Below are 24,212 nucleotides of genomic sequence, written 5' to 3' on the forward strand. Positions count from 1 at the left end.
CTGTACAGTGCAAACTGCGAGTCTGGTCCCAGGCAGCCAAAGAGCAAGTTGCGTCCTGATGCATCGCTGCTCCTCTCCTACTACTGGTTAATGGGGGGGGGGGGGGGGGGGCTGGCAGGGGAAGCGGATGAGGTTGTTGTAGGGGGACGAGAGCAATGTGACAACAAGAGGGGACAACGTGGAGGGAGGTAAAGTTACCTCTTCGTGTGTCCCTATACCCGCCTGCCCTGCTCACTGACCCAACTCACTTGTGCTTGGCTGCTCCGGCAGGGTTTGCAGGGACCAACCCTTCAGTGGCAGGACCAGCTTTTTTCAGCCCTTCCTAAGGCTGAGGAAGCACAGCAAAACAGGGGCTGGGCCTGAGGACACAGAAAATTAGGCACTTTTATTTTTTTTGGAAGCAAGAGATGTAATCTTGCATTGCCAGTGGTCCTAAGGCAGTGAAGGGCTGGGCGTTAACCAGCGTAGTGCACAGCTTGCCAGTCTCTCAGCCAAAAGAATAAGAAGGAAGCAGCCTCACCTTGAAGCTCAGACCTTATGCTTAACCTTAGGCAAAGCTCTTATTCCAGTCTCGACCAGAGGAGGAGAGTTTTCAGATGCCATTTACCTGGATAAAAGGCCCTTAATCCGAGTTCCCCCAGTATGCACACTTTTGGCTGGGTTAAGAGGAGGTGTTCACAGGGCGGCTTTAGGGAACAGCGTGCGTGCATTGCATTTTCAAATGTACGCACACTGCTTGCTCAGCAGCCTGCACTAAAAGCAATTTGTAAAGAGAAAGTATGGGCAGACCGCCCCATTGAAAATGTTTATGTCCACGGGTACAAAGTACCCATGAACTTTGCTGCTGGCCGTGCTCTTTTGGAAAATCCCCGCATAGCGGCACCACCATTTCAACAATTATAGGTGTATTGTCTGAAACAGTTTTGGGACCGATAATCAGTTTCTGCATGTCATATTGCTGTCATAGAACAGAGTGAATAGTTGACATCTGGTTTATTCTCATGCATTTTGCTTTGAATTTTTTTTTTTCCCAAGAGGTACTGTTGTGGCACGTGTGGTTTTCCGTGACAACATGCCGTCTCTTTCATGTCCTTTGCTACAGTATGCAAGATGAACGTGCACAGACGCTGTGAAAGCAACGTGGCGCCAAACTGCGGGGTGGATGCCCGAGGTATCGCAAAGGTTCTCGCTGACCTGGGAGTCACGCCAGACAAGATCACGAACAGTGGCCAGCGAAGGAAAAAGGTAAAGAGAAAAGGGGTGAGCTCCCCTCTTTCTCTTTCATGAAAGATACACTAAGGAACACATGGTAGTAACATAACCTGCAAGGGACAGGGTTGGGAGCACCACTGCTGCAGTCATATCGCCGTGCCGGCACCCTAGTTTAATATTGCATCCCTGGGTCACAAAGCCCTGAGTTAAGATGGAGCTGTGCAGGTGTATGTACGTGTGTGTGTGCAGAGATGGCAAATTTCAAGCCTAGAGGGCCACTGAAGGGGCCTGGATTTGAGCATAGCCAACAGCTGGAAATGAACCATAGTCTAGAACCACTGTGTGCAAATAAATATCATGAATATTCACTGCAAATATCCTGAAACACTAAGGCCAGTTAGTGACCCTGAAAGGCCAGAATTGATACCCTCTCTTCCCATAAAATAAAGTTATACTCAATTTGGACATCTCTGTGGGAATACAATCTTTAAATGAAGCAAAGCTTGCCTTTCTTCCAACTGCCCAGGAGCACAGCATCTTAGCTGCAGTGGACAGGGCACGGAAGGAGCTGCATGCACGTCCTTCATGGTGAGCAGTCTGCTGTTGCATCAAGCCAGTGGGATGGACTAGCTCTAGCTTAGTAGCTGAATTATAGAGTCACAATTGCACAGTATTGTGTGGTGCATTCATGCGATGGCAGACCCTACAGGAAGTAAACATACATTATGATGCAAGTACAAGACCCAGCAGTTTCCTCTTGCTGTTTTGGGCTTCCAACTCAGTCAGAATCAGTGCTGGGATCCGGCAACAGGAACCTTCATTTGCAACTATCTGAGGAGGATTTTTTTCTCCCTGTTTTTATTTATCTTCTCCCAGCTTATTTTACTTCAGTCACTGCAGCCGGAAGCCATGCACCAGGGTTTCTTCTGAAACTGCACTCATGGGCCCTGAATCCAGCCACTAGGTGTCGTCGTTGTATAATGGCTGTGATTCCTTTCTCCCGGGAGCTGTGAACACTGCCTCCGCACCATCCCTATCCCTGACCAACCCAGGAGGCAGAAGACCTGAGCCGGATATCGGACCCAGGTCCTGCCGCATGGCAGTGCCACTGACCCAGAGTACAATCCTCATTTTACATTTCCCACAAATAAATGAGAAATCAGTTTCACACCTCTCCTCAATGAATTTTAAATGAATTCAAGGCAGTTCCTTTTTTCAGTTCTAAACTGATTTCAGTCCAGCTTCAAACTAAACTAAACATGAGGGTTCTGTTGTAGTTTTGGATTGATGAGAGATGGCTAGCACTCTTTGCTTATTCAAAATGCAGCTGATGGCAGACAGATGTTTTCCAATGTAATATTCGCTGTGAGCGCAGGTCAGAACACTCAGGAGATGCCTCCGTGCTCATGCCGACGGCTGTTTCGCTCTTCTCCACTTGCCAGGGAAAGGACTTTCTCTCATGGCCCATTCAGAGACCAGAGCATTTCTTAGAGGTTTTAGGAAACCTTTGAAATGAGTTATGAGAAAATTAGGAGGAAATTAATTGAGCTATAAATCTTGAGGGAGGGAAGGAGTAATTGCATGCTGTTTGCCCAAACTTAATATGCAGATTGGCTTCCATCTGACATTGTTAGGAGAGTAAATGGGTCTGTGCTGTGCCCTCTGCAGCTACACTAGCAGCTGTTGTGTAATCCTTGTGAGGTAACTTAACACTGCTTTTAATGCATCTTTTTTTTTTGTTGTTGTTGTTTTGCTGGGTTAGCATTATGTACAATTTAAAATGTGAAGCAATTAGTCATCAAGAAGCCCATTCAGGCCTCTCGCAGGCCCTCGCGGGTCTTCTACACATACTGGCTTTAGGCATAGAGAATGACTGAGGGATTCAGCCTCTTTCTGTGCTTGCTGTTCCTGTGTGTGGGCAGCTTGAGTGGGCAGGAAAAGTGTAAATTGGCAGCTTCCCAGATTTGTAATGCTTCATCTGGGTCATAATTCACTAATCTGTTTTTTTTTTCCATACACTCACAATAAGGGGGAAGGCTTAGTTTACTTGTCTGTCTTAACATGCTTAAAATTATTCTTCATGTTTATTGGGTATGAAACACACTGGATGAGAGTTTCAGTCTATCTATGGAGGGCTCAACTTCAGCCTTTGGTTTCCACGTTTTTAGGTGTCAAACAGAGCTGTTACTGATGAATTAAAAGGGGATAAATAAAGCCTTTTTGTATTTGTGATATTTGGGAGTGACTGCATTGTAAAAGTATCGTGGGTTGAAATTTCTGCAGCCTGTGACCTCGCTGGCGTGCTGGGATCCCATAGCTTTCTGCCAGCTGCTGAACAAGCGCAACGGGGCAGCGAGAGGTTCGGGCTGCATTATCCCAGCACCCGTCTGTAGCTGGCACACATGTCGCACCTTCACAAAGAATGCCTGATTGCAAATGAAACAGAGGAAGCTGTATGTCTGTGATCACCGCAGGCCTGCTTAATGCATAGAGATGCGGGTTACCTGCCTGTGGGAGCCACTCCAGGGCTGGAATAGGAGGCCTCCTCTTTAAGACTCCAGGAGCAGTGACTCTTGTTTTGTTCTTGAAGTGGATTTGAGGTTTCAGAGTGCGTGCAGTAGGGTACTGAGTTTAGAGTTTAGAAGTCAGCGTCTCCAAAGCCTAAAATTATCAAGCAGGGAAGAGGCTTATGAAATTTGATTTTCAGGATGTTCAGTGCAGGAAGAGGATAAGTTATCCAGCTAAAGTTCCTTTGAATACCAGAGTTAGCCGGATAAGACTTCCGACTATCTTCAACGGCACAACACCCCCCAGACCACCTCCAAGGTTATCTAAATAAGGTTTTATCTGGCTAACTTTCTTGCCTCCAAGTTATCTGGCTATCAGAGCAGGGGAGTTTTAAAAGCCTGAGGTTTCTATGGCTAAGTCCCGAACTTAGCTAGACAAACCATTTGAATACTGAACCCTCAGATTATAGTAACCTCATTTTTAAGTGTTTTGTGTTCTCCCAGTTTGAATTTATTTATTTTTTTATATTCAGAATATGTCACAGTTGTGCAGTGATCTCATCCCAGGGCTGGCATCACAGCAAAAGCTGCATCTTGTCATGTCCTCTCCCTAACCCCCCCCCCCCCCCAAAAAAAAAACACAGTGAGTCTGTGGTTTATCACCTCTGTGTGACAAGAAGGAGCCAGATGTCATGACTAGTCACCTGTGTGCAGTATCAGCCCTGGCTGTAAGTTACCTGTGTGTGACAAGAGAGCATGGGAGAAGTACAGAGGATTTCTGAGGGACAGGAAGGGATTATAAAACGGAGCAGGAGATGTGGATGGGCCATCCTGTTCTGTGTTTCTGTTTCTGCTACCTTTCATTAGCACAGATGTTATGAGTGAAATAGTGCAGTAAATCGTCACACGCTGCCAAGGCTACGGTGGAGCTAGGCTGCTTTGGCTATGGAATTGAGGCTTGAGAATCAAGAGAAAATGACAGCAGGTCAGAACTGTAAGGCCCATGTAGTCAGCCCATTTCGGATGCAGTATGGGAGAGCCTACCTTATCTCGGCGTTTACCCTCATGTCCTCATGCTTTCACCTGTGTAAATACTGCCCAGCACGGTAGCCAGCTTTACTATGGTATTAATGTTTATAAAGAGAGCCTAGAATGGCTGATCCAGTATTGCTGGAATATAAGAAATTTTAATAAAATAATAATAATAAAACAAATAAATGATCCTGCTAATAGGACTAAGAAGACACTTTCTTAAATTACTGTATACAAAATACTGCTATAACCATGACCTCATTCAGTAATTTGAGAGCAAAGCGTGACTCAGAAAACATCAGTGCAAAGAGGGGTTGTACATTAAAACCTTTTGAGATAGGCTTTTAAAAGAAAATGGCTAGGTAACAGGTCGATACAGTTATGCCGTGTTAGAAAGAGTGCGGCAGTGCCAGGGGCACCCTCGTTCCCCGCACGCACAGTTCTCTTCACCTACCGCTCGATACTCTCTTCAAATTGCATGCAAATGCATGCCGTGTCTGCGAAGCGTTAGGCGAAGGTTAGGCCCGCGCAACCCATTTTACTGTATAGAGCGCCTATACAGTATCCTGGGTGCGCTGGTATCTGTCATTTCAAATGACATTTGAAATGACAGGTACCAGGAAGTGGACAGTTATGTTCTCCGATGCTCGGCAAACTTTCCCCCAGCCCCCACTCACCTGCCCTGGCCGCGTCCGGTCTCCGGTGCAGCCCCAGTCCTGTCCCCTCCTCCCGAAGCAAAAAAAAACAAACCCGAAAAAGTAGCAAGAGAGCGAGGGGAGAGACGGGCAATCCTAGGCTCGGGCCTGCTAGTTCCTTCTCCTCTCCTCCCGAAGCAGGGCGCGAAAAGCAGCCTTGCTCCGGGAGGAAGGGGGGGGGGCAGTTTAAAGCGACGAAGTGACTTACTTTTGCAGCCCCCCCCTCCAGATATTGGCGACGACCGCGGCTCCAGCCTCCAGCTGTCAGACAGATGCATCGCACATGGGAAAGCGGCTCCTATGCGTGCAATTAGCTGCTCAAGACGTGACGTCACGACGTTTGGCGTCACGGCATGTGACGTCACGTCTTGAGCAGCCAATTGCACGCATAGGGGCCGCTTTCCCACGTGCGATGCGTCTGTCTGACAGCTGGAGGCTGGAGCCGCGGTCGTCGCCGATGTCCGGAGGGGGGGGCTGCAAAAGTAAGTTGCATCGTCGCTTTAAATTGCCCCCCCCCTCCTCCCGGAGCAAGGCTGCTTTTCGCGCCCTGCTTCAGGAGGAGAGGAGAAGGAACTAGTAGGCCCGAGCCTAGGATTGCCCGGTCGTCGTCGCTGATGTCCGGAGGGGGGGGTGCAAAAGTAAGTCGCTTCGTCGTTTTAAACTGCCGCCCCCCTCCTCCCGGAGCAAGGCTGCTTTTCGCGCCCTGCTTCGGGAGGAGAGGACAAGGGACTGGTAGGCCCGAGCGTAGGATTGCCCGTCTCTCCCCTCGCTCTCTTGCTACTTTTTTTTGGGGGTTTTTTTTTTTTTGCTTCGGGAGGAGGGGACAGGACTGGGGCTGCACCGGAGACCGGACGCGGCCAGGGCAGGTGAGCGGGGGCTGGGGGAAAGTTTGCCGTCTACCCTTACCCCTGCCTCTAACGCTGGGGTAAGGGTAGGCGGTAAGTTAGCAGGGTAAACGCGCGGCAAAACGGCAGGGTAAAAAAGCGATAGTCGGGGCGCGCGTTACTGTATGGGAGGGAATAGCTAATTCGCTCGTTTACATTTAATATACATGCCGCGGGCGGAAGGGGTCACCCGGGGATTTTAAGAGGCGGTAGGGATGAGCTAAAGGGGATAGTGTATCGCGGGAAGGGCTAATGCGGCCGGAAAGTGAGTAGAAGGCGAGTTAGGAGCAGGGTAACCGCGGTTGCACTTTACTGTATCGATCTGTAAACCTTTACCTGGGATATTCGGTAGCAGGGCTATGTTGCTGAAAATCCCATCAAAAGGCACTACTTAGCCGGATAAGTCCCTGTCTGTACGGCTAAGCTGAGCTGAATATTGTACTCCTTATTCTTCCAAGGCTTATTTCTGTGGCTGGCACTTAAATGTTCATTTAACAGAGCTGAGCATTTTTCATTTTCTTTATCCCTGTTATTTGTAGGGTAATATTATTATTGTTATAACTTTATTTGAGAACTCTAAATCTGTTTTTTTCTTGGGTTGGTGGGGTTTCCCAGCTGATTGCAGGTGCAGAATGCCAGCAGCCCGTGCCCGGCAGCACGTCATCCGAAGACGACAGGTCAAAGTCTGCGCCAACCTCGCCGTGTGATCAGGGTTAGAGTCCTCTTACCTTCTAAGCCCATAATGTGTCCAGCCGATTGAAGGGTTTGCAAGGTTGCACCAATGGTCTCCATATTCTGTGCAGAAAAACAAAATAAAACGTGTAGCTCTTCCTGTAAAATGAATTGCTCTCAGTGGCGGCAGCCATGTGGGAGTGCCTGCCGAAAGGAATGTTTAACTTTACATTAAAAGAAATAATTACGTTGATAATTCAGAGGAGAATTTTCAGAGGCATGTGCCTGTGTGAATAGGTATTTGGCCAGATAGATTGCCCTGGTTGGAAATTGTTCCCCTCAGAGCACCTAAAGGTATGCACCGGCTTTCCCTACGTGCATCATTTTAGCCAGGCTTAAAAAATACACAAGTACAAAACTGTGCAGGGACCTTGAGCTATTGAAAATTGCCCTCCTCCCCCCAGTGTGGATTATGAACCAGAGAAAATGACTGCTCCTTTTAATTACAGGGCCTAGAAAGTTAAGCTGTTTAAGAAACACATTAATTGAAAAGAAAAGAAAAATAATGGCATAAGGCTGAGTAGACCCCTCTGCCTGGCAGGACACCGGGCTGCCCTTTACTGACCAGCCTGGGAGCTCTCCTGAGCCCACAAGGGGAGTCAGCGCACCCTGAGAGCTAATTACAAGTTGAGCTGGTGATGCTCACTCCTGGGCCTCCTAATCCCCAAGACGGTTCTGATTTCCAAGTTAACCAGGACAAGCCGATTAATGCATGTTCAGTGTGCTCTCCTGATAATCTGAAAACCTCTTGTAATGTGGCTGTGCTTGAAATAGTAACAGTTTATGGCACATTAAGTCATGCAGCCTTCAAATGACATTTATTAGAATTCAGTTTTTTTTTGCCAACCGTTCATGCTTAAGGGGGTATTGATGTCGTCATCCCATTGCATCTTTGAAGAAGGAACAGTTAAAAGGTACTTGTAAAAAAAAAAATTGTCAAAGAGCTACTAAGCCGGTCACATTTTCTGAAACATATTGCATTTTAGACTCGTATGAGAGAATGTTAAATAAGGGGCGGATTTTAAAAGGCGCGCGAATAGCCTACTTTTGTTTGCGCTCCAGGCGCAAACAAAAGTACGCTGGATTTTAGTAGATACGCGCGGAGCCGCGCGTATCTGCTAAAAACCTGGATCGGCGCGCGCAAGGCTATGGATTTTGTATAGCCGAGCCGCGCAGCCTACCCCCGTTCCCTCCAAGGCCGCTCCGAAATCGGAGCGGCCTCGGAGGGAACTTTCCTTTACCCTCCCCTCACCTTCCCCTCCCTTCCCCTACCTAACCCACCCACCCGGCCCTGTCTAAAACCCCGCCTTACCTTTGTCGGGGGATTTACGCCTCCCGGAGGGAGGCGTAAATCCCCGCGCGCGAGCGGGCCTCCTGCGCGCCGGGCCGCGACCTGGGGGCGGGTACGGAGGGCGCGGCCACGCCCCCAGACCGCCCCGGGCCATAGCCACGCCCCGTACCCGCCCCCAAAACGCTGCCGACACGCCCCCGAAACGCCGCGACGACCGGGCCCGCCCCCCGACACGCCCCCCTCGGAGAACCCCGGGACTTACGCGAGTCCCGGGGCTCTGCGCGCGCCGGGAGGCCTATGTAAAATAGGCTTCCCGGCGCGCAGGGCCCTGCTCGCGTAAATCCGCCCGGTTTTGGGCGGATTTACGCGAGCAGGGCTCTGAAAATCCTCCCCTAAGAATTCTACTTTAATGGACCACTGGGCAGTGGAGTTACATGGATAACTTTACCCGGATATTCATCCAAACAAGTCTGCTGCTGCTGAACAGTGTTCCTCAATTTTTTTGAAAGACTGCGTGTGCACAAATTTTCTTTTTTGTGCAGCTTTTTATAAACAAGATTGAAATTTGAGCACCAAGAGCCAGTGTAGTACAAATGGTATCAAGATTTCTTGTGCGTGCTCTTGATAGCTGTGTGCACGGAGTTCACAATCTCCAGCGCGCGCAGCTTAGAGGGAACTCTGCCGCTGAATATACTTGTCTAAAATAAGCTGGATAAGTGCACCTGGGCAACTGTAGCACAGTGATTTCCCCGGGCAGACTTCCTCAGCAACATTCATCCAGGCAGCACTGAGTATCAGCACTACCCCTATTAGCCACGCCCTCCTGAATGCTGCCTCCTCCCCCTGCCCTGTTTCGGCAGCTACATTTTACATGCGTGCATTTAAAACAGGGGGTTTGTCTGGGTAACCCTTTTGCATATTGCCCTGTGTAACATGTAGTGGACTGCAGAATCTGTAGCCTTGTCTTGCAGTTGTGAAAAACCTCTGACTTTGCAAGAAACTGCAGCAGGTAGCAGCTGCTAGGTGATCACGTGTTTGGAGCACGGACACTATGACAGAGGAGAATTACTGGGGCACAGGTTGAAGTCCCCTCCTCCCTCGGATGTCCCATGTGACCATGGAGTAGCCATTTAGAGGGCTACGTACAGAAAGGTGTTAGTACTAATGCCTGCCACATAGAGCAGGTTCACATGCCTTAATGATTGCCCAACACCCATGTACAACACCCATCATGTAATACAAAGCGCATGGAAATGCTCATTGGAAAAAAAATTGTGTTAATAGCCACATTAGGTATTGGTGCTGAATAGCACATACAGCATTAATACCTACGAGCCACTTAAGGCAAGAAATGTAAGCACCCCTTCTGAGAAATTAATTTCCTGGCGGGTGGCCTGCATTAGCAAAAACTATCGAAAACCTGCAAGCGCCCGCCCTCCCCGCCACAACCAGAACACAATTGCGGTTCTCCATGCTGCCAACCATCAATGTAGCCACTTCTTCACTCAGACTCAAATCAGGCCTTTAGGCCCACAAACTCCCTTCTCTGCTCCTTCTTGCTCCCACCCTGGAAGAGCTTTCCAGAGTCTGTAACCTTTGCTGTAGAATGAACCCCCACCCCAGAGTGCAAGAGGGGCCGTCCAAGTCCCCTGGAATAGGCTTTGGCATGCAGGTCAGAGTGTTGGCAATGCTATTTTCAATTTGGACCTGGCAGCTAACAGGAGGGTAACCAGCTGCCTCCTGCCGGTAAAGATTCAGGCACCCCTAGGAGGCTGAAAGTGGGGAATCTGGGAGTGGCGGGCAGATTTCACAGGCTGGTAAATCCAGTCTTTGTTCCACAGGGTTCTGGAAGGCTGAGATGAGGGGGGGGGGGGGGTGTTCCAGAAGGCCTGTCTTCATTCCAGAGAGGGGAAGGGGGCTGGATGTCCAGTCTTTGTTCCACAGGGTTCTGGAAGGCTGGGGTGAGGGGGGGGGGGGGGGGTTCCAGAAGGCCTGTCTTCATTCCAGAGAGGGGAAGGGGGCTGGATGTCCAGTCTGTTTATAGTGGGTGGGGGAGAGTTTCCCTTCGTTAATTGGCCATTTCACTTTAGGGTGATTAGCGCAGGAAAACGTTATATGCAGAGTATAGTCTGCGTTAAAATGGATGCACTGTCTTAACGCAGCCATGATAACACTGCAGTGTTTTGCTGGTATTAAACACACAACAATAGGCTCTAAAACCTTATGTATTCCAAGTACCCCAGTTGTAAACAATATTTCAAAAAATGGTACACTTGGTATTCTCTGTAAATCAATCATATAGCTACAGTGTGTTTGTAGGACCTTTCCTCACAGGGTCAGGGTATTTTTACCAGACTCTCTCTCATGGTCTCTCATGGAAAGGAAAGCGACTCCATCTTGGGGTCGCGTATGGAGAAATGCGATGTGAAAATTCAGCTACTAAACTCTCCTGATGGGTTGTTTGTTGTCACTGAAGAAGGTTAAAACAATTTTTTCCCCTGAAGCAGGACCTTAAAATTGTGGGTCCGAAACGCGATCGTGTTGGGATGTGCAGATAAGTACTGTGGTTGAACGTTTTGAATTTTTTGCAAAGTGACAGATTTTCAAACTTGGGACTGAGTTTGTAGAAAAAATGAAAAAATGATAAAAAATGTGAAAAAAAAGTTAAAAAATGGTTGGAGAATGTTTAAATAATACAAAGTAAAATGGACCTATGACCATGAGAGAGAGTCTGGTAAAAATACCCTGACCCTGTGAGGAAAGGTCCTACAAACACACTAGCTATATGATTGATTTACAGAGAATACCAAGTGTACCATTTTTTGAAATATTGCTGGTATTAAAACCAGCCTTGTTTAACACTTGTTAATACATAGACACCCCCCTTTGTCACCCTGTGGCTCGGTTTACCCAACTGTAATTGGGTAATAATGGCAGTAGCATTGTTTCCTCTCTCCTTAGAAGCATTCATGCAGTCTTGGTGCTAGAAATGTGCTACTGCGCCATCTGCCCCTGAGCTGGCTATGGGTCTGTTTCTGAAGTATTAAATTGTAAAGCACATATGGATTCTATTTGGATAAGAGGTTTCAAGTACAATCAAATTAAAAATTATTATTATTGGTAATAATAATAATAGCAATAATTAAACTACAAAATGTTCTGACAATAAAATACTTGCTTTTCTTAAAATATTTAAATAGTATACAGCAGCCATCCCAATTTGGATCAGGAGAGCAGTTTTACTCATATCATGAAAAGACGCTATGTGTGAGTGATTCACAGTGTTTGTAGTGACCGCAGCAACTTTGCTTCCTTCCCCTCCTCAGAATTAAAAGAACCTGAAAATAATATTAGGAAAGCTTTGTCGTTTGACAATCGAGGTGAAGAGCACAAAGGAGCCGCCACCGCCTCAACGGACAACCAGCTGACTAACGTGGGCGAGAACGGGGAGAATGGGGAAGTCAGGCTGCATCAATCCAAACGAATGGGCCTGGAAGAATTCAACTTCATTAAAGTGCTGGGGAAAGGCAGCTTCGGAAAGGTTTGTGGCTACAGTGGTGACTTTCTCTCTCTCTCTTTCTTTTTTTTTTTTATTCTGGCTGTTCAGTAAATCCAGGCCATGAGTGAGAAGGCTTTGGATTGTCCTTGTAGTTTTTCTCGGTGTTGAAAAAGTCGGAAAACATGAGGACCTTCATGTTGGCATTCTCTCCTATGGTACTCTAGGTTGCTTATCTGCTAAAGAGAAAGCTGCAGAAATCCATGGCAGAGTTGCTTCTCCGTTCCTGTTTTTCACCGCGTGCTAAACTGTGCGCATTCTTGTATGCTGTTTGGATGTGGACGTGCGTAAGATGAGTTTGTTTTCTTAATTCTAGGTTATGCTAGCGGAGCTTAAAGGTAAAGATGAAGTGTATGCGGTGAAAGTCCTTAAGAAAGATGTCATCCTTCAGGATGATGACGTGGATTGCACTATGACAGAAAAAAGGATTTTGGCATTAGCACGAAAGCATCCCTATCTAACACAGCTCTATTGCTGCTTCCAGACAAAGGTATGTTGAATAAGTCAGTCAGAGTGGTCATGTGCCATAATAGCCTGCAAGAATCTCTTTGGGCAGGCTCTAATGCAAGTTTATCTCATGTTTATTCTTTAGTTATCTCCTGAAAACCTGACTGTTTAGGACCAGAATTGCCCACCCGTGCTCTAAAGAACTTTGACTGTATTTAACAATGGCAAGATGAATGCATGAATAGATTGATTCCCATAATCATTGATCACCAAATCAGAATTATGCCATCTTTGTATCACCATGCTGCAAGGATATTCCATTTTAGAAACTCATTTCTGGAAGCAATATTGGACGCTTTCCCTTGAAGTGAGGTTAATAAGTCTTTGATGCTTTAACAGCTGTTAATAAATGTGGTGAATGAACTGACATATTATAAAATATGTATATATATATGTATATATATATATATATATATATACATATATAGTTGCTATCTCAACAAAGTTGTAAGTTTGCTGTATCCTTCCTGCTATTACTCTCACTTGGTCCCTTAGACCGTTCCGCATTCTCTCCTCGTTCCTTATGATCCCCTGTTAATTGTAACTTTATCCTTCCTTTCTCACTACTAGTTTTTTGGTTTCCCAGTTGTATGTGAACCGATGTGATATTCATTTGAATGTCGGTATATAAAAGTTATAAATAAATAAATAAATAAATAAATAAATATATATACACACAATATGTGAGTGTGCGGGCACACACTATGGAATTTAAAGTCAGTCCCTATGCATGCTGACTTTAGTTAAAACAAGGACTTAGTAGTCACAAATATATGGTTTATGCTGAAGAGTCTTTGTCACGGTCCTGTGCTTCAAATCTTAAGTTGCAGAAAATTGTCAGCTTATATTTGACTGTATTTAATAAGTGATGAGGACTAATGCAACCTGTACTGCGAGCATAGACATGTGAAATGGCCTGTGCTCTGTGGTAGTACCAGAAGATGGCAGTAAAGAAGCAATAATGTCTGCCCTCTGCAAGACTGTAAGCATCCTTGCTGTCCGGAAGACGATTCCTTCGCTCACTGGTGGGGATTTGGCAACTGAAAGGAAAAGCATGAAGACATTTGATAGACTTTTTTTTTTCTAATTAGTTAGTGAAGTTTTGAAATCAATCAGTTATGCTCACGTTTTTCCAGAATCTTAATTTCAGGTTATCACCCTCTGAGAATCAATAGAATTGATGGGTATATGCACTAAAGCTTAGCATGCATGCCAAGGCTGTTTAGTATGCACTAAATATATCATTCTATGCACTAAAAGCTAAGTGTACACACAAGATAGGCCCCTCCCTGCCAACATGCTAATTTAATGGGTATGTGCTAAAATGAATCCATTCCAGCATTCAAATTAAGCAACATCATATGCAAATGAGGCTTAGTAGCTATGTGTGATATAATGTGGTATATTATCCCTTAAGTGCTACTGCACATGTGCCCACTAAGGCTTTGAGTTAAACTCCTGCCTTGGACCAGGTGTTACATTTTTAGCATGTATACAACATCTCGAAATCCCCAATGTTAACTGCTCCAAAGCTGAAAGGGATGGTTAACCTAGGGTATCTCATTCTCCCAACTTCCAGCACACGTAGTAAAGGGCTCATGGGCAAACAAAGGGACACCCATCGCCACCCAGCAGCAAGTGGCAGGATTCCCACCCTCATTTGAATGGTTCTCCAGCTTTAAGTAACTCCTACAACCTGAAGGCCCCCACGCAGCTGAAGGAACCCCCCCCCCGCCCCATGCATAAAGTATTGACTCTATCAGACTCCTCCTCCTTGCCGTCCCCCTGGCAGTAAGTAGCTCCCTAGCTGACTCCTGCCCTCCCGAAGGACTTCCGCCAGCGCTATTCCAAGTGCCACCCCCATTTCCACTTTCTTTTAGCATTTCAGTCAAGAATGAAACAGGAGAGAGCTCTACTCCCTCCTGCCTTGCATGGTATGCCTGAAGCATGGGAGAGTCTGACATCACAGCATACTATGCACTGCACATTAAACGTGAACATTTTTTGTATGTGCTTTCATGTCATGTGTAGACAAATGGGGGCCACAATAATCGAAATTATTATTATTCCTTTACTGGGTATTAAATAAAAGAACTGTTAGGAGGGCCAGTGCCGATGGGGCCTTGTGGTACACCCCTCTCCTCCGCCTCTGCTATACCCCCCATGCCCCTCCTCCCCCAAGAGGCAAAAAGGGGCTTCTGGGCCCTGTGCTTCTCATCCTCCAAAATGCTGTAAAAATGTCACTAGCAGGAGAAAGCGAGCTTCCCTTCTGCTGGCAGCAGTACAAAATCCAAAATGGGGGGCCACTGACATTCTCAGCCTGCTGCGAATGCTTTCCACAACCTTGTGGATAGTGTGGGGGAGGCAGAGGTGCCTGGAAGCCCCCTGCTGCCTTTCAGGGAGGGACGGGCAATGATGAAGGGGCCGTTTTGACTTTTCAAGGTGCATGTGGGGGTTCCCCTTGCTCGGCAGCCTGTTCATTTTGGGTCCTTTACCATCGGGGAAACTTGAGCTGCTCGATGCAGTCATGACGCTGTTTACACTACTGTTTTAACTCGGGTTAGTACACAGACCCTGTACTGAGCTGGAGAGGAGGGCACAGAAATAAGGAAGAAAAAATAATCACGAGACAATGTCTGGGCACATTTCTGCGTTCTTTAGAAAGCCGCCGCTGAAGCTGACACTCAGAGATGATCGGCTTTCATCTTGAGCTGCTGCTTTCTTTGGAATAGAATTTCTGTGCACATTTCTTTCTCGTGATTTTTTGGAGGTTTTTGGGGATTTTTTTTTGTTATTGTGGCTTACTTAATGTCCATGAAGTGCAAACATGGGGAGAGGATAACATTGCATTTGCCATTTAAATCAATAAAACTAAATCTGTTGGAAGTCCTGCATGTGGGCAGTGAGACTTTTAGTTCCTAAATCACTTTCTCTCCAGATGCTCCACATCGGTTATGGCTCAAGTCATCTTTCCACTGCCTGGGGTTTGCCACCAAGAGGCGAACCAGGAATTATCAAAACTGGCCATTTGTCTGTTGAAGATAACTTTGTAGGTTCTCTGAAACTTAAGTAGCGTAGGAAGCTGGAGACTAATTTGGTTTTTAATGTCTTAGAGTTCTTTAGAAAAGGCTGAAATGCTTTAGTGTAATCTACTCTATGCGTTCAGGGTTTGGTCAGTCTCCACAGTTGCCTGGCTTCCACCATCAATTATCTCTCTATGATCATTGCTTTAATAGTGTTCCAGAGGTCGGCCTGGTGGCTCAGTACAGTGCTGTGAACTGCCACACAGAGGACCTGGGTCAGGTTTTCACTCTCCTCGCGTCGGCCGAGGCTGGGGATGCTGCAGAGGCAGCATTCACAACTCCTGGGAGAGGGTATCCCAGTCATTGCACAATAGCGGCTGGGTTTAGGGCCTGTGATTGCAGTGTCCTGGAAGCAGCCCTCATCTGTGGGCTCCCGGCCAAGGATCTTTGCAATGATGACTTGGCTAAAGTAGTTGGGAATAGCTAAAAAAATGGGGGTGTGGGGGAATACCGAGGTAGTTGTGAATGAAGGCTTATACAGCCGGATACCAGCCCTGGTTCAGATTGAGCTGGAAGCCCAAAGGCACAGAAGGAAACTGCCAGGCCCCAAAACAAAACAAAATATTGTTCTTTAAATAGTCCCGCCCTTCTAGAAGTACCAGCTTATGAATGAAGTGAAGCGCTTTTGGGTACTAGGAGACTGCTTGAGCTAGTAAATAAATGTTCTTCACTCTCTAAGCTTCAGATTTTCTTTTCTTCCAAGAGTTGGCTATGTGGTTCTGCTGGTGATCCGTGCAGGCCTGATTTACAAGAGAACCAACCTGCGCAAATGAACCATGCAAAACTCTCTCGTGCTTATTCCTTGTGGGACATTCTGAAAGGCTCACCTGTTTGTAGCGCAGAGGAGCCGGAGTTTGCCATCACTGACCCTAGCAGATCAGATGCTGCCCCGTGGCTGTTTGCGGAGTTTAACGTGCGGGACATGGCAGTCATCCACACATCGATTGCAGGTTCATTTCCACTCGTTTCCTGACAGGGGAACCATTTTTTCCTTTGGTTGGTAATTGGCAAATCCACATTCAGTTTTCCCAGAGCAGGTTTTGGTTCTGATTTGGAAAGCCCAAAGGGGCTGGGTGATTCAAATCCTGGCAAGGCAGATATGGAAAGAAAAGAGAAAAGCTGATACTAGCCAAATAAGGAACTTGGGCAGCTTAGACACGCAAGACTTAAAACCAGTAGAAGATGTGGCATTTTCGATGGTCTCAGTTCAACCACCCCATGTATTTCTTTTGGAAAAGTGCCAACTTTGTCCTTCCAATCCCCTGCCCCACAAAATCACTCATGGACTTTGAAAAGTGGGAAAAGTCCGATTTCCTTCCTTTGGTCCATCCATTTCAGCACAATAAGTGTTGGGAGGAGGGCACATAAAAACACAAACCGCAGTGCACATAGACATTTTGCTATCCCATAAGCCTCTCTGTTCTATTGAACCAGGGCTAAAAGGGGAGCGTCCTATATTAGCACAAGATTGCAGATGATACAATGTCTGATAGACATTTTAAAATCCAAACTGAATGGGAGCCGAGCATTTTTTTCAGCAGAATTATTGATTATAGAGTGATGTGCTCAGATATATTATAGCCTGCTTTGGAAGGTTTACAGTTATGGTTACTAAACTTTAGGGGATCCATACTGGACAAGTTATCTGGCTAAGTTTAGGGGATAACTTGTCCTAGATATTCAGCTGGATAAACATCCCGCTGAATATCCTTGTTTAAACTTATCTGGCTAACGGTAGCTGGATAACTTTAAATATAACCGGATAGCCGGTTAAGTAGTCCTGTGAAATAAAAAAAATAAAAATATTGCAAGCCTACAGGCCCTAGCCAGATCCCCCTCCTCCCTTTTACTGCATCTTCAAAGGCTGGGCCCTGCCGGGCTCTGAACGCCCCCCTCCCCCCATACACACACACACACACTCCTCAAATCGGCAGCTTGTGAATTAACAAAAATAATAGGGCCCGGGGGTCGTGCCTCATCCCCTTCCCCTCTCCCGGTTCCCATTTTTAAAAAAATAGCCTTCTTTCCAGGGTTGGACCCCACCCTGTCCCTTCTACCCCCTTGTAACTGAAACAGAAGTTTTCGTGTGGTTCGGATCGTGGCAGTGTCCTAACCCGATCCAAATCCAGCGCGTCTGCTTCTGCACTGCTAGGCAAACAAACTTTATGACTGCTTAGTGACTATTTAATGCAGGCAGTATATCGAATTTACTAATGAATACATTTATGAAATTATAATGAGCTTTTCGCGCAGGAATAAGGTTTTAGAGGCTGCATAGTGAAAAGATGATGACGGGCTCGTGAAAGGATGTGCGGGGTAAACTAGGCTGAGCCTGATGTGGAAGTAGAAGCCCCCACAAGATCCAGAGCTGAGGTAGACAGGGAGTAAAAACTCAGAGCAATAAACTTCTTGTAAGTATACAGGACTGAACAGAAAGACGTTAATAGAAAGCCGCTCCACCAAGGCTCTGCAGGGAGCACTCCGAAAGCTGGGATAGAATTTTTTGCAGTGGATCCCCCCCCCTTCAGAAAGATCCTAAATGGAAAAGCTGGAATGCATATTGTCCATATGGGATAATTTTCAAATCAGTCCAGGGAGGGTTCTTCAACCCACGAACTTTGAATCAGTTCTCAAATGCAAAATATGAGGTGGGTTTCTTTTTTTTTAAATTGTATTGATTTGTGTGTTGTTGAAATTCCCCACCCTATTTCCACCCCCAGGAATGCCTCCTCTCGTTGTGGGTAAAAGTACTCATCTTCTAGAACAACGCAACGCAAGTACTTTTACCCATGTGGAAAGTGGGCATTTGTCATAAAGCCATTTCCCCAGATAAATTCCCATATTTTCACATAAATAGCTTTTTAAAATTGCCGTCATAGGATAATATATATGTTTTTTGGTAAGTCCCTCTTCCTTCCTAGGATAATTGCATGGCTGACAAAGATTCTGTTGATGGCTGGGGATTGAAATGGGAGTCTCCTGCCAGGCTGAACCCTCCAGTTTTTGTCACTTGACTAGCAGGGGTCATCGCTAAAAGCAGAAGCCATCTTTCTAAAAGCCTAAGGCACTTGCTTTTTTGATGAACTCCTGCCCTCTGCTGGCCGTGTTCAACAAAAGACCAACGATGACGTCTTCTTGTACCATGACGGGCAGTGCTGTGGCCAAGCCATGGTAACTACCTTAGTGCATAAATCAGTGGCAGGATGCAATGTTTAATCACTGCTAGCACTAACAGACAGACATATACAGCTATATATTCATAAGAACATGAGGCGGGGATATAAATAATAAAAAGCCAAACAGTAGTTTATATTGGAAAATGGATGTTTTGAGAAGCCGGACAGCTTTCACGTGTTTATTTGAATTTGTGAAGTTAATAAACGGAAATAACTATATAACATGATACATTAGTGGGGAAAGGGTGCAGGGGAAGGTCTATCAACCCAAGGCATTCTCAGGATCGAAGAACAGGTCAGGCTATCTGAGAAATGGATTAATTCATGTTCAGTATTGACGCATCTGACTTGGGAATGTTCAAATCCAAAAAAATATGTGCACGATGTAAGTTCTGTAGCTAAAGATGCCAAGAATCTGTGTTTACTTATGAGGTTCTGTAAGATGATATAAGGCAAATGCCATTATGAGTTAAGAATCTTTTTGTTTAAGGCAATAGAAAGGAACTAGTATGTTAGTCCAACTGGAATAACACTGGTTAAAAGAAAAAGACCATAGTAGAGTGGAGATGATGCCTTTATTTTGGATTACTAAAATAGCTTGAGGAAAGGACCTTGCTGATCTCAAATGCTGGCATCTCAAGACATTTGTAGGGACCTTTATTTTTGGTTTTATATTTGTTTTTATTTTTCTCAGGAATTTCTCAGGGTTTATTATGACAAGAAGAAAAACACGAGAGCAGCAGTGGGAAAAAAAAAAGACATTATTTTTTTGGGTAAATATCAGAGTTTATTTTAGTAGACAGAAAGAAGCCAGGACAGTAAAACTTTATTAAGCAGATTTTTCTGCCCACCCATTCAGCAGCATCCCCCTCTCTAAGCCCATCCCCTATTTAGTGCGTCCCTCTTTCTCCCTGCCCCCCACCTAGAGTTTCCCTCCTTTTGCCCCCTTTACAAAATCATTCATCCTCCCAGGCACCTCCTCCCCCCTTTTTCAGTAGTTTGCTTGCTGTGGCTCCTGTGATCTGTAGAACTGCACTTCTGCCAGGAAGTAATTCGGGGGGGGGGGGGGAGAGTAATCCATTTCAAATGCTGGATTGGCAGCATTAGAAAGCAACTTAGGCTGGTTAGGGGTGGGATGGAAGGAGGCAGGACTTGAAACACCAAATCAGCAACACTTAGTGACATATAATGACTGCTTATGGCAGCATCTTCCATTACGTGCAGGATACCCCCATGACTTTCTCAAGGATAGTATCTTCTGCTCCGTGCAGTTACCCTCAAGCCTTATGATAAGAATAGTAATATTTGCCATGAATCAAAACCAAGCAACTGTCAAACCCATAAATTGCTGTTAGCAATATTTTTAACTGGATGAGGAGCCTTATTGATAATTCAGAAAATGCTTGCTGTAAGACTTGGCCGTAGAAGCCAGCCTGTGCTTTGCCCTTCATATCTGCATGACATAAAAGTCAGGGTCCATGTTGTTTGTTGTCTGTATCCAGTTCCCCTCCACCCCCCCCCCCCCCCGCATCAAAGCAGAGAGCAATGTTGCAGTTACGTAGAAAGCAAAAAGGCTATTGATTGAGGATAGTAATTTCCATGCCTTCTATTAAGGGTGGTAAATGCCACTTCATGCAGGTTACCCCCATACACTCAATTCTTCATTCCACCTCTAGCCTTTAGGGATCCAGTGTTTATCCCATGCCCCTTTGAATTCCTTGACTATTTTTTTCTTCCCCACCTCCTCTGGAAGGGCATTCCAAACATCTACCAACTTCTCCGTGAAAAAATATTTCCTGACGTTGTTTCTGCATCATCCCCCCCTGGATTTTCATTTCGTGACCCCTAGTTCTACTTTTCCTTTCCAATGAAAAGGTTCAAAGTTTGTGCATCATTGAAACCTTTGAGAAATCTGAATGTCTGTTAGGGGTGTGCATTCGTTTCCTATATATTGGTATTCCGCAACATATAGGGCCATATTCGTTGTATTCGTGGGGAAGCGAAACTATCGCGATTCCCCACGAAAACAACGAATCTTCGCCGAATTATTCGGCCGTCTAAAGGAGCGAATTTAAACAAACACCCCACCCTCCTGACCCCCCCAAGACTTACCAAAACTCCCTGGTGGTCCAGCGGGGGGTCCGAGAGCCATCTCCTGCACTCACGCCCTCGGCTGCCGGTATTCAAAATGTCGCCGATAGCCTTTGACCTTACTATGTCACAGGGGCTACCGGTGCCATTGGTCAGCCCCTGTAACATGGTAGGAGCAATGGATGGCCGGTACCATCTTGTGAGAATGGATAGGAAGCCAATGGAGGCTCATCAAAATTGGGGTGATATGATCAAATGTTTTGGAATTGGTCAACAGATGTGCGGCCGCATTCTGCAAGAGTTGCAAGGGGCGAATAGATGATAACGGAAAGCCCAGAAACAGGGCATTGCAATATCCAACTTCGATATTAAGAAGAGCTTGGAGCACCGTTCGAAAATCATTATAGTGTAACAAAGGTTTAAATTTCCTTAAGATTTGTAATTTATAAAAGCCGCCTTTAATTATGGTTTTTATAAATACCTTTAAGTGAAGTTATAGCCCGGGATGGCCGTATCCCAATCATGAGAAGCAGGGAACCATGTCTGTATAACTGCAACAATGTCCAAGACCCCCTCCACCATGGCCTGCAGGTCTGGGATTTTATTGCTTAGACTACGAGCATTTGTGGTCATAGCTTTCCAGTTGCTATTCGTTATCTTTTCTGTTTTTTTTTTTTAACTGATTGATTTTCTTACTCTCTCTTCCCACTTCCTGTATTTCTTGGGGGTGTACAGCAAATTTCACTGGCCAACTCCTACCACCCCTGCTTTCTAGTTTAAATGCCTGATAATGTATGGTTTGAATTTCTCATTTAGCATCCTCTTTCCTACCAAACAAATGCAGGTCATCCCTTCTATATAAATGTTTACTGCTTCATACATGGCCCCAGCCCAAAGTATCCAAAACCACTTTCTTTGCACCAGGTTTTGAGCCAAGAATTGAAATTATCTATATGTCATAGCCTTTCCTTTTCCATGAATAGGCAATACTTCCAAAAAGGCAATAGTTTTTGCCATGTGTCTAATCTTCTTCCCCAGATTTTGGAATTCATTCTGTACTTTATGGATACCATTCTAGCGAGGCCATTGGTCCCCAGATGGATGGTAACATTGATATCAGAGTCCCTACTTTCTTCCATAATTGCTTTTACTATCTGTTTGGTATTTCTACTGGCTGAGGATCCTGGAGGGCATTTAACTGTTGTGTCCCCATCAAAGCAAGTTCCCAGATCGGTTCCTCTGATGACCATGTCTCCCAATATAAGAAACTTTATTTTCTTTTATGATATTTTATCCTGTTGGAGGGTTTCTGGGTGTGTTGAGTGACTACTTCGCTTTCAGACATCACTTCATATTCTATTGCTGGGACTTCTTCAGTTTGCAATGCAGAAAGGGCGTTATGTAAGGGTAACAGTGGGGAGAGAGTGGGTGTCTCTTCATCACAGGCCTTATTCCGCCGGAGTCCACTGTTATCCAGTTATTCCAGGGTTTCTAAATCCTGGATGTTTGTCTTCTCTCTGTGAGTGGGGGCGGACACACAGGATGCTTCAAAGATGGGGAAATTGGGTGTCTCAGAGTCACAGGTCTTGTTCTTCCAGAGCCCACTATTAATCATTTATGCCCGGGCTTTTGACTCCTCTGTGGGCGTTGGGAGAGATATTCTGGATGCTGCAAGGAAGGGAAGGATTTTTGAAACCTTTATCTTTCAGGTGAATTAGTTCCTTTTCGCATGGCAAACAGCTGAAGGTAAATTGGACAGTCCTTAATTGTCCAAATGATAGGTCTTGGGACATAAGCAGCACAATTGTTGCACTGTATGAAGGACAGCCTCTCTTTGATTTGAGCTCTACCTAGATTTTATTATTTCCTTGTTCCAATACCTCTTGCTGTGCAACTGATTACACACCACACCCACAAGTACGCTAGATCCAGCCCTGTATTTCTCTTAAAAATACAAAGGGGATTTAAAATAATAACTAGCAAAGATAATACCACCTGGAGAACAAATGTAAGAATCCAGCAACACACAAGACAAAATAAGCACCAGCAGAAATTAAGCACTAACTATTAATAGAGAAGATATATTTGGGGGTGGGGAGGGTGAATTTAGTTAATCAGCCCCACACCAGACAAAAAGCAACAGCAGAATATAGCGATATTGATTGGCAAAACAATAGTCCAGCTGCACACAAGAACAGAATCAAAATAGAAATAAAGCAATATATATTGGGGAAAAAAATAAAGAAACTAGTTATATTAAATTAAATTAAATTAGAATTTTCAAACTTAGCCAATTAGGAGTAAGGAGACAGGAAAGCAGCCCAGCTCTTATTAGGGAAACCTGTATTTCTAGCTATTGGGAAAATATAAATGCTTTTCTCTAGATTTATATAGGTGGTGCATTATATTATTATATTTATAAACTGGAATATACCAGCTTGTTCTCACACTGTGGTGTGTACCAAGACGTTGATACAGAGAATGTGCACTGCATAAATAGTATGGCATGATATAGTGCACTCCCTCTCCTGTGTTATAAATATTTAATTCTGTTTAGATTTTCTCTTTACTTAATATAAACATTAGGATCATTTAGTGAATTATTTTATTGGCATCACTGCATCTTAAAGAGCTATTTAAAATCCTTGGGAACTAACTACTGTACACAGGAGAAACTAGATCCTGAGAGATTTATGTTTCAGTGTGCCAATGCTGTATTTTTTCAGTTAGCCGTATTTGGTACATGCACTGAAGTTACTTAACAGTCAGCTCGATCCAGTATCGTCCGCTCGAGGATTGCCCGTCTGTAACGTGCTCGTAGCGCACAATTCGGGCGCGCAAGGCAGTTCGGCGATACAGTCTCCAGTTTCACGCGTCCGTATCGCTTCTGAAAACAGACGCATAACCCTTTCCGCACCCGGCATGTAAATGAACGAAAAAGCTGTATAATGAAGGAATTATCTATTCCCCTGCGATACTGTAACGGGCGCTGATATTATCTCCTCCGTAACCCGCTGTTCTGCCGCGGCCTTAACCTGCTAGTTTACCGCCTCCCCCTAGTAGGAGTTAGTGTAGTGTAGTGTAGGGTAAAAACATTGCTTACCCGCCCTGGTCCCGTCCGGTCTCCTGCAGCCCCGTCCGGACCGGACGGGGCTGCAGGAGACCGGACGGGACCAGGGCAAAAAAAAACAAACGAAAAAGTAGCAAGGCTCGGGCCTGCTATGGTAAGTGTAAAAAGTGTAAAAAACAAAAAACCTGTGTGTTATATAAAAAAATAAAACAATTTTAAATACCTGTCGGAGGGCCGTGGGTCCAGGCGGCCGGTGGGCGGCGGGCAGCCATCAGCGGCATCCGGTAGTCCCTTCTCCCTTCCTCCCTCCCTCCCCTGCCTGGATGAGCGCCAAAACCGCACGGGCGGGTCGGCAGCGGGGGGGGGGGGGCGGCAG

The 24,212-nt window shown here is 45.6% G+C and overlaps 1 protein-coding gene across 1 annotated transcript in view; it reads left to right on the plus strand.

The window, feature by feature from the left end:
- Positions 1 to 24,212, plus strand: part of PRKCE (protein kinase C epsilon) — a 1,012,677-nt gene that overhangs the window by 616,268 nt on the left and 372,197 nt on the right. The window contains 4 exon segments of the mRNA XM_029593349.1: positions 1,103 to 1,245; positions 6,946 to 7,042; positions 11,680 to 11,894; positions 12,226 to 12,399. Coding sequence (XP_029449209.1) covers positions 1,103 to 1,245; positions 6,946 to 7,042; positions 11,680 to 11,894; positions 12,226 to 12,399 — 629 coding nt within the window.

This window comes from Rhinatrema bivittatum, chromosome 3 (assembly GCF_901001135.1).
Source record: "Rhinatrema bivittatum chromosome 3, aRhiBiv1.1, whole genome shotgun sequence".
NCBI lineage: Eukaryota > Metazoa > Chordata > Amphibia > Gymnophiona > Rhinatrematidae > Rhinatrema > Rhinatrema bivittatum.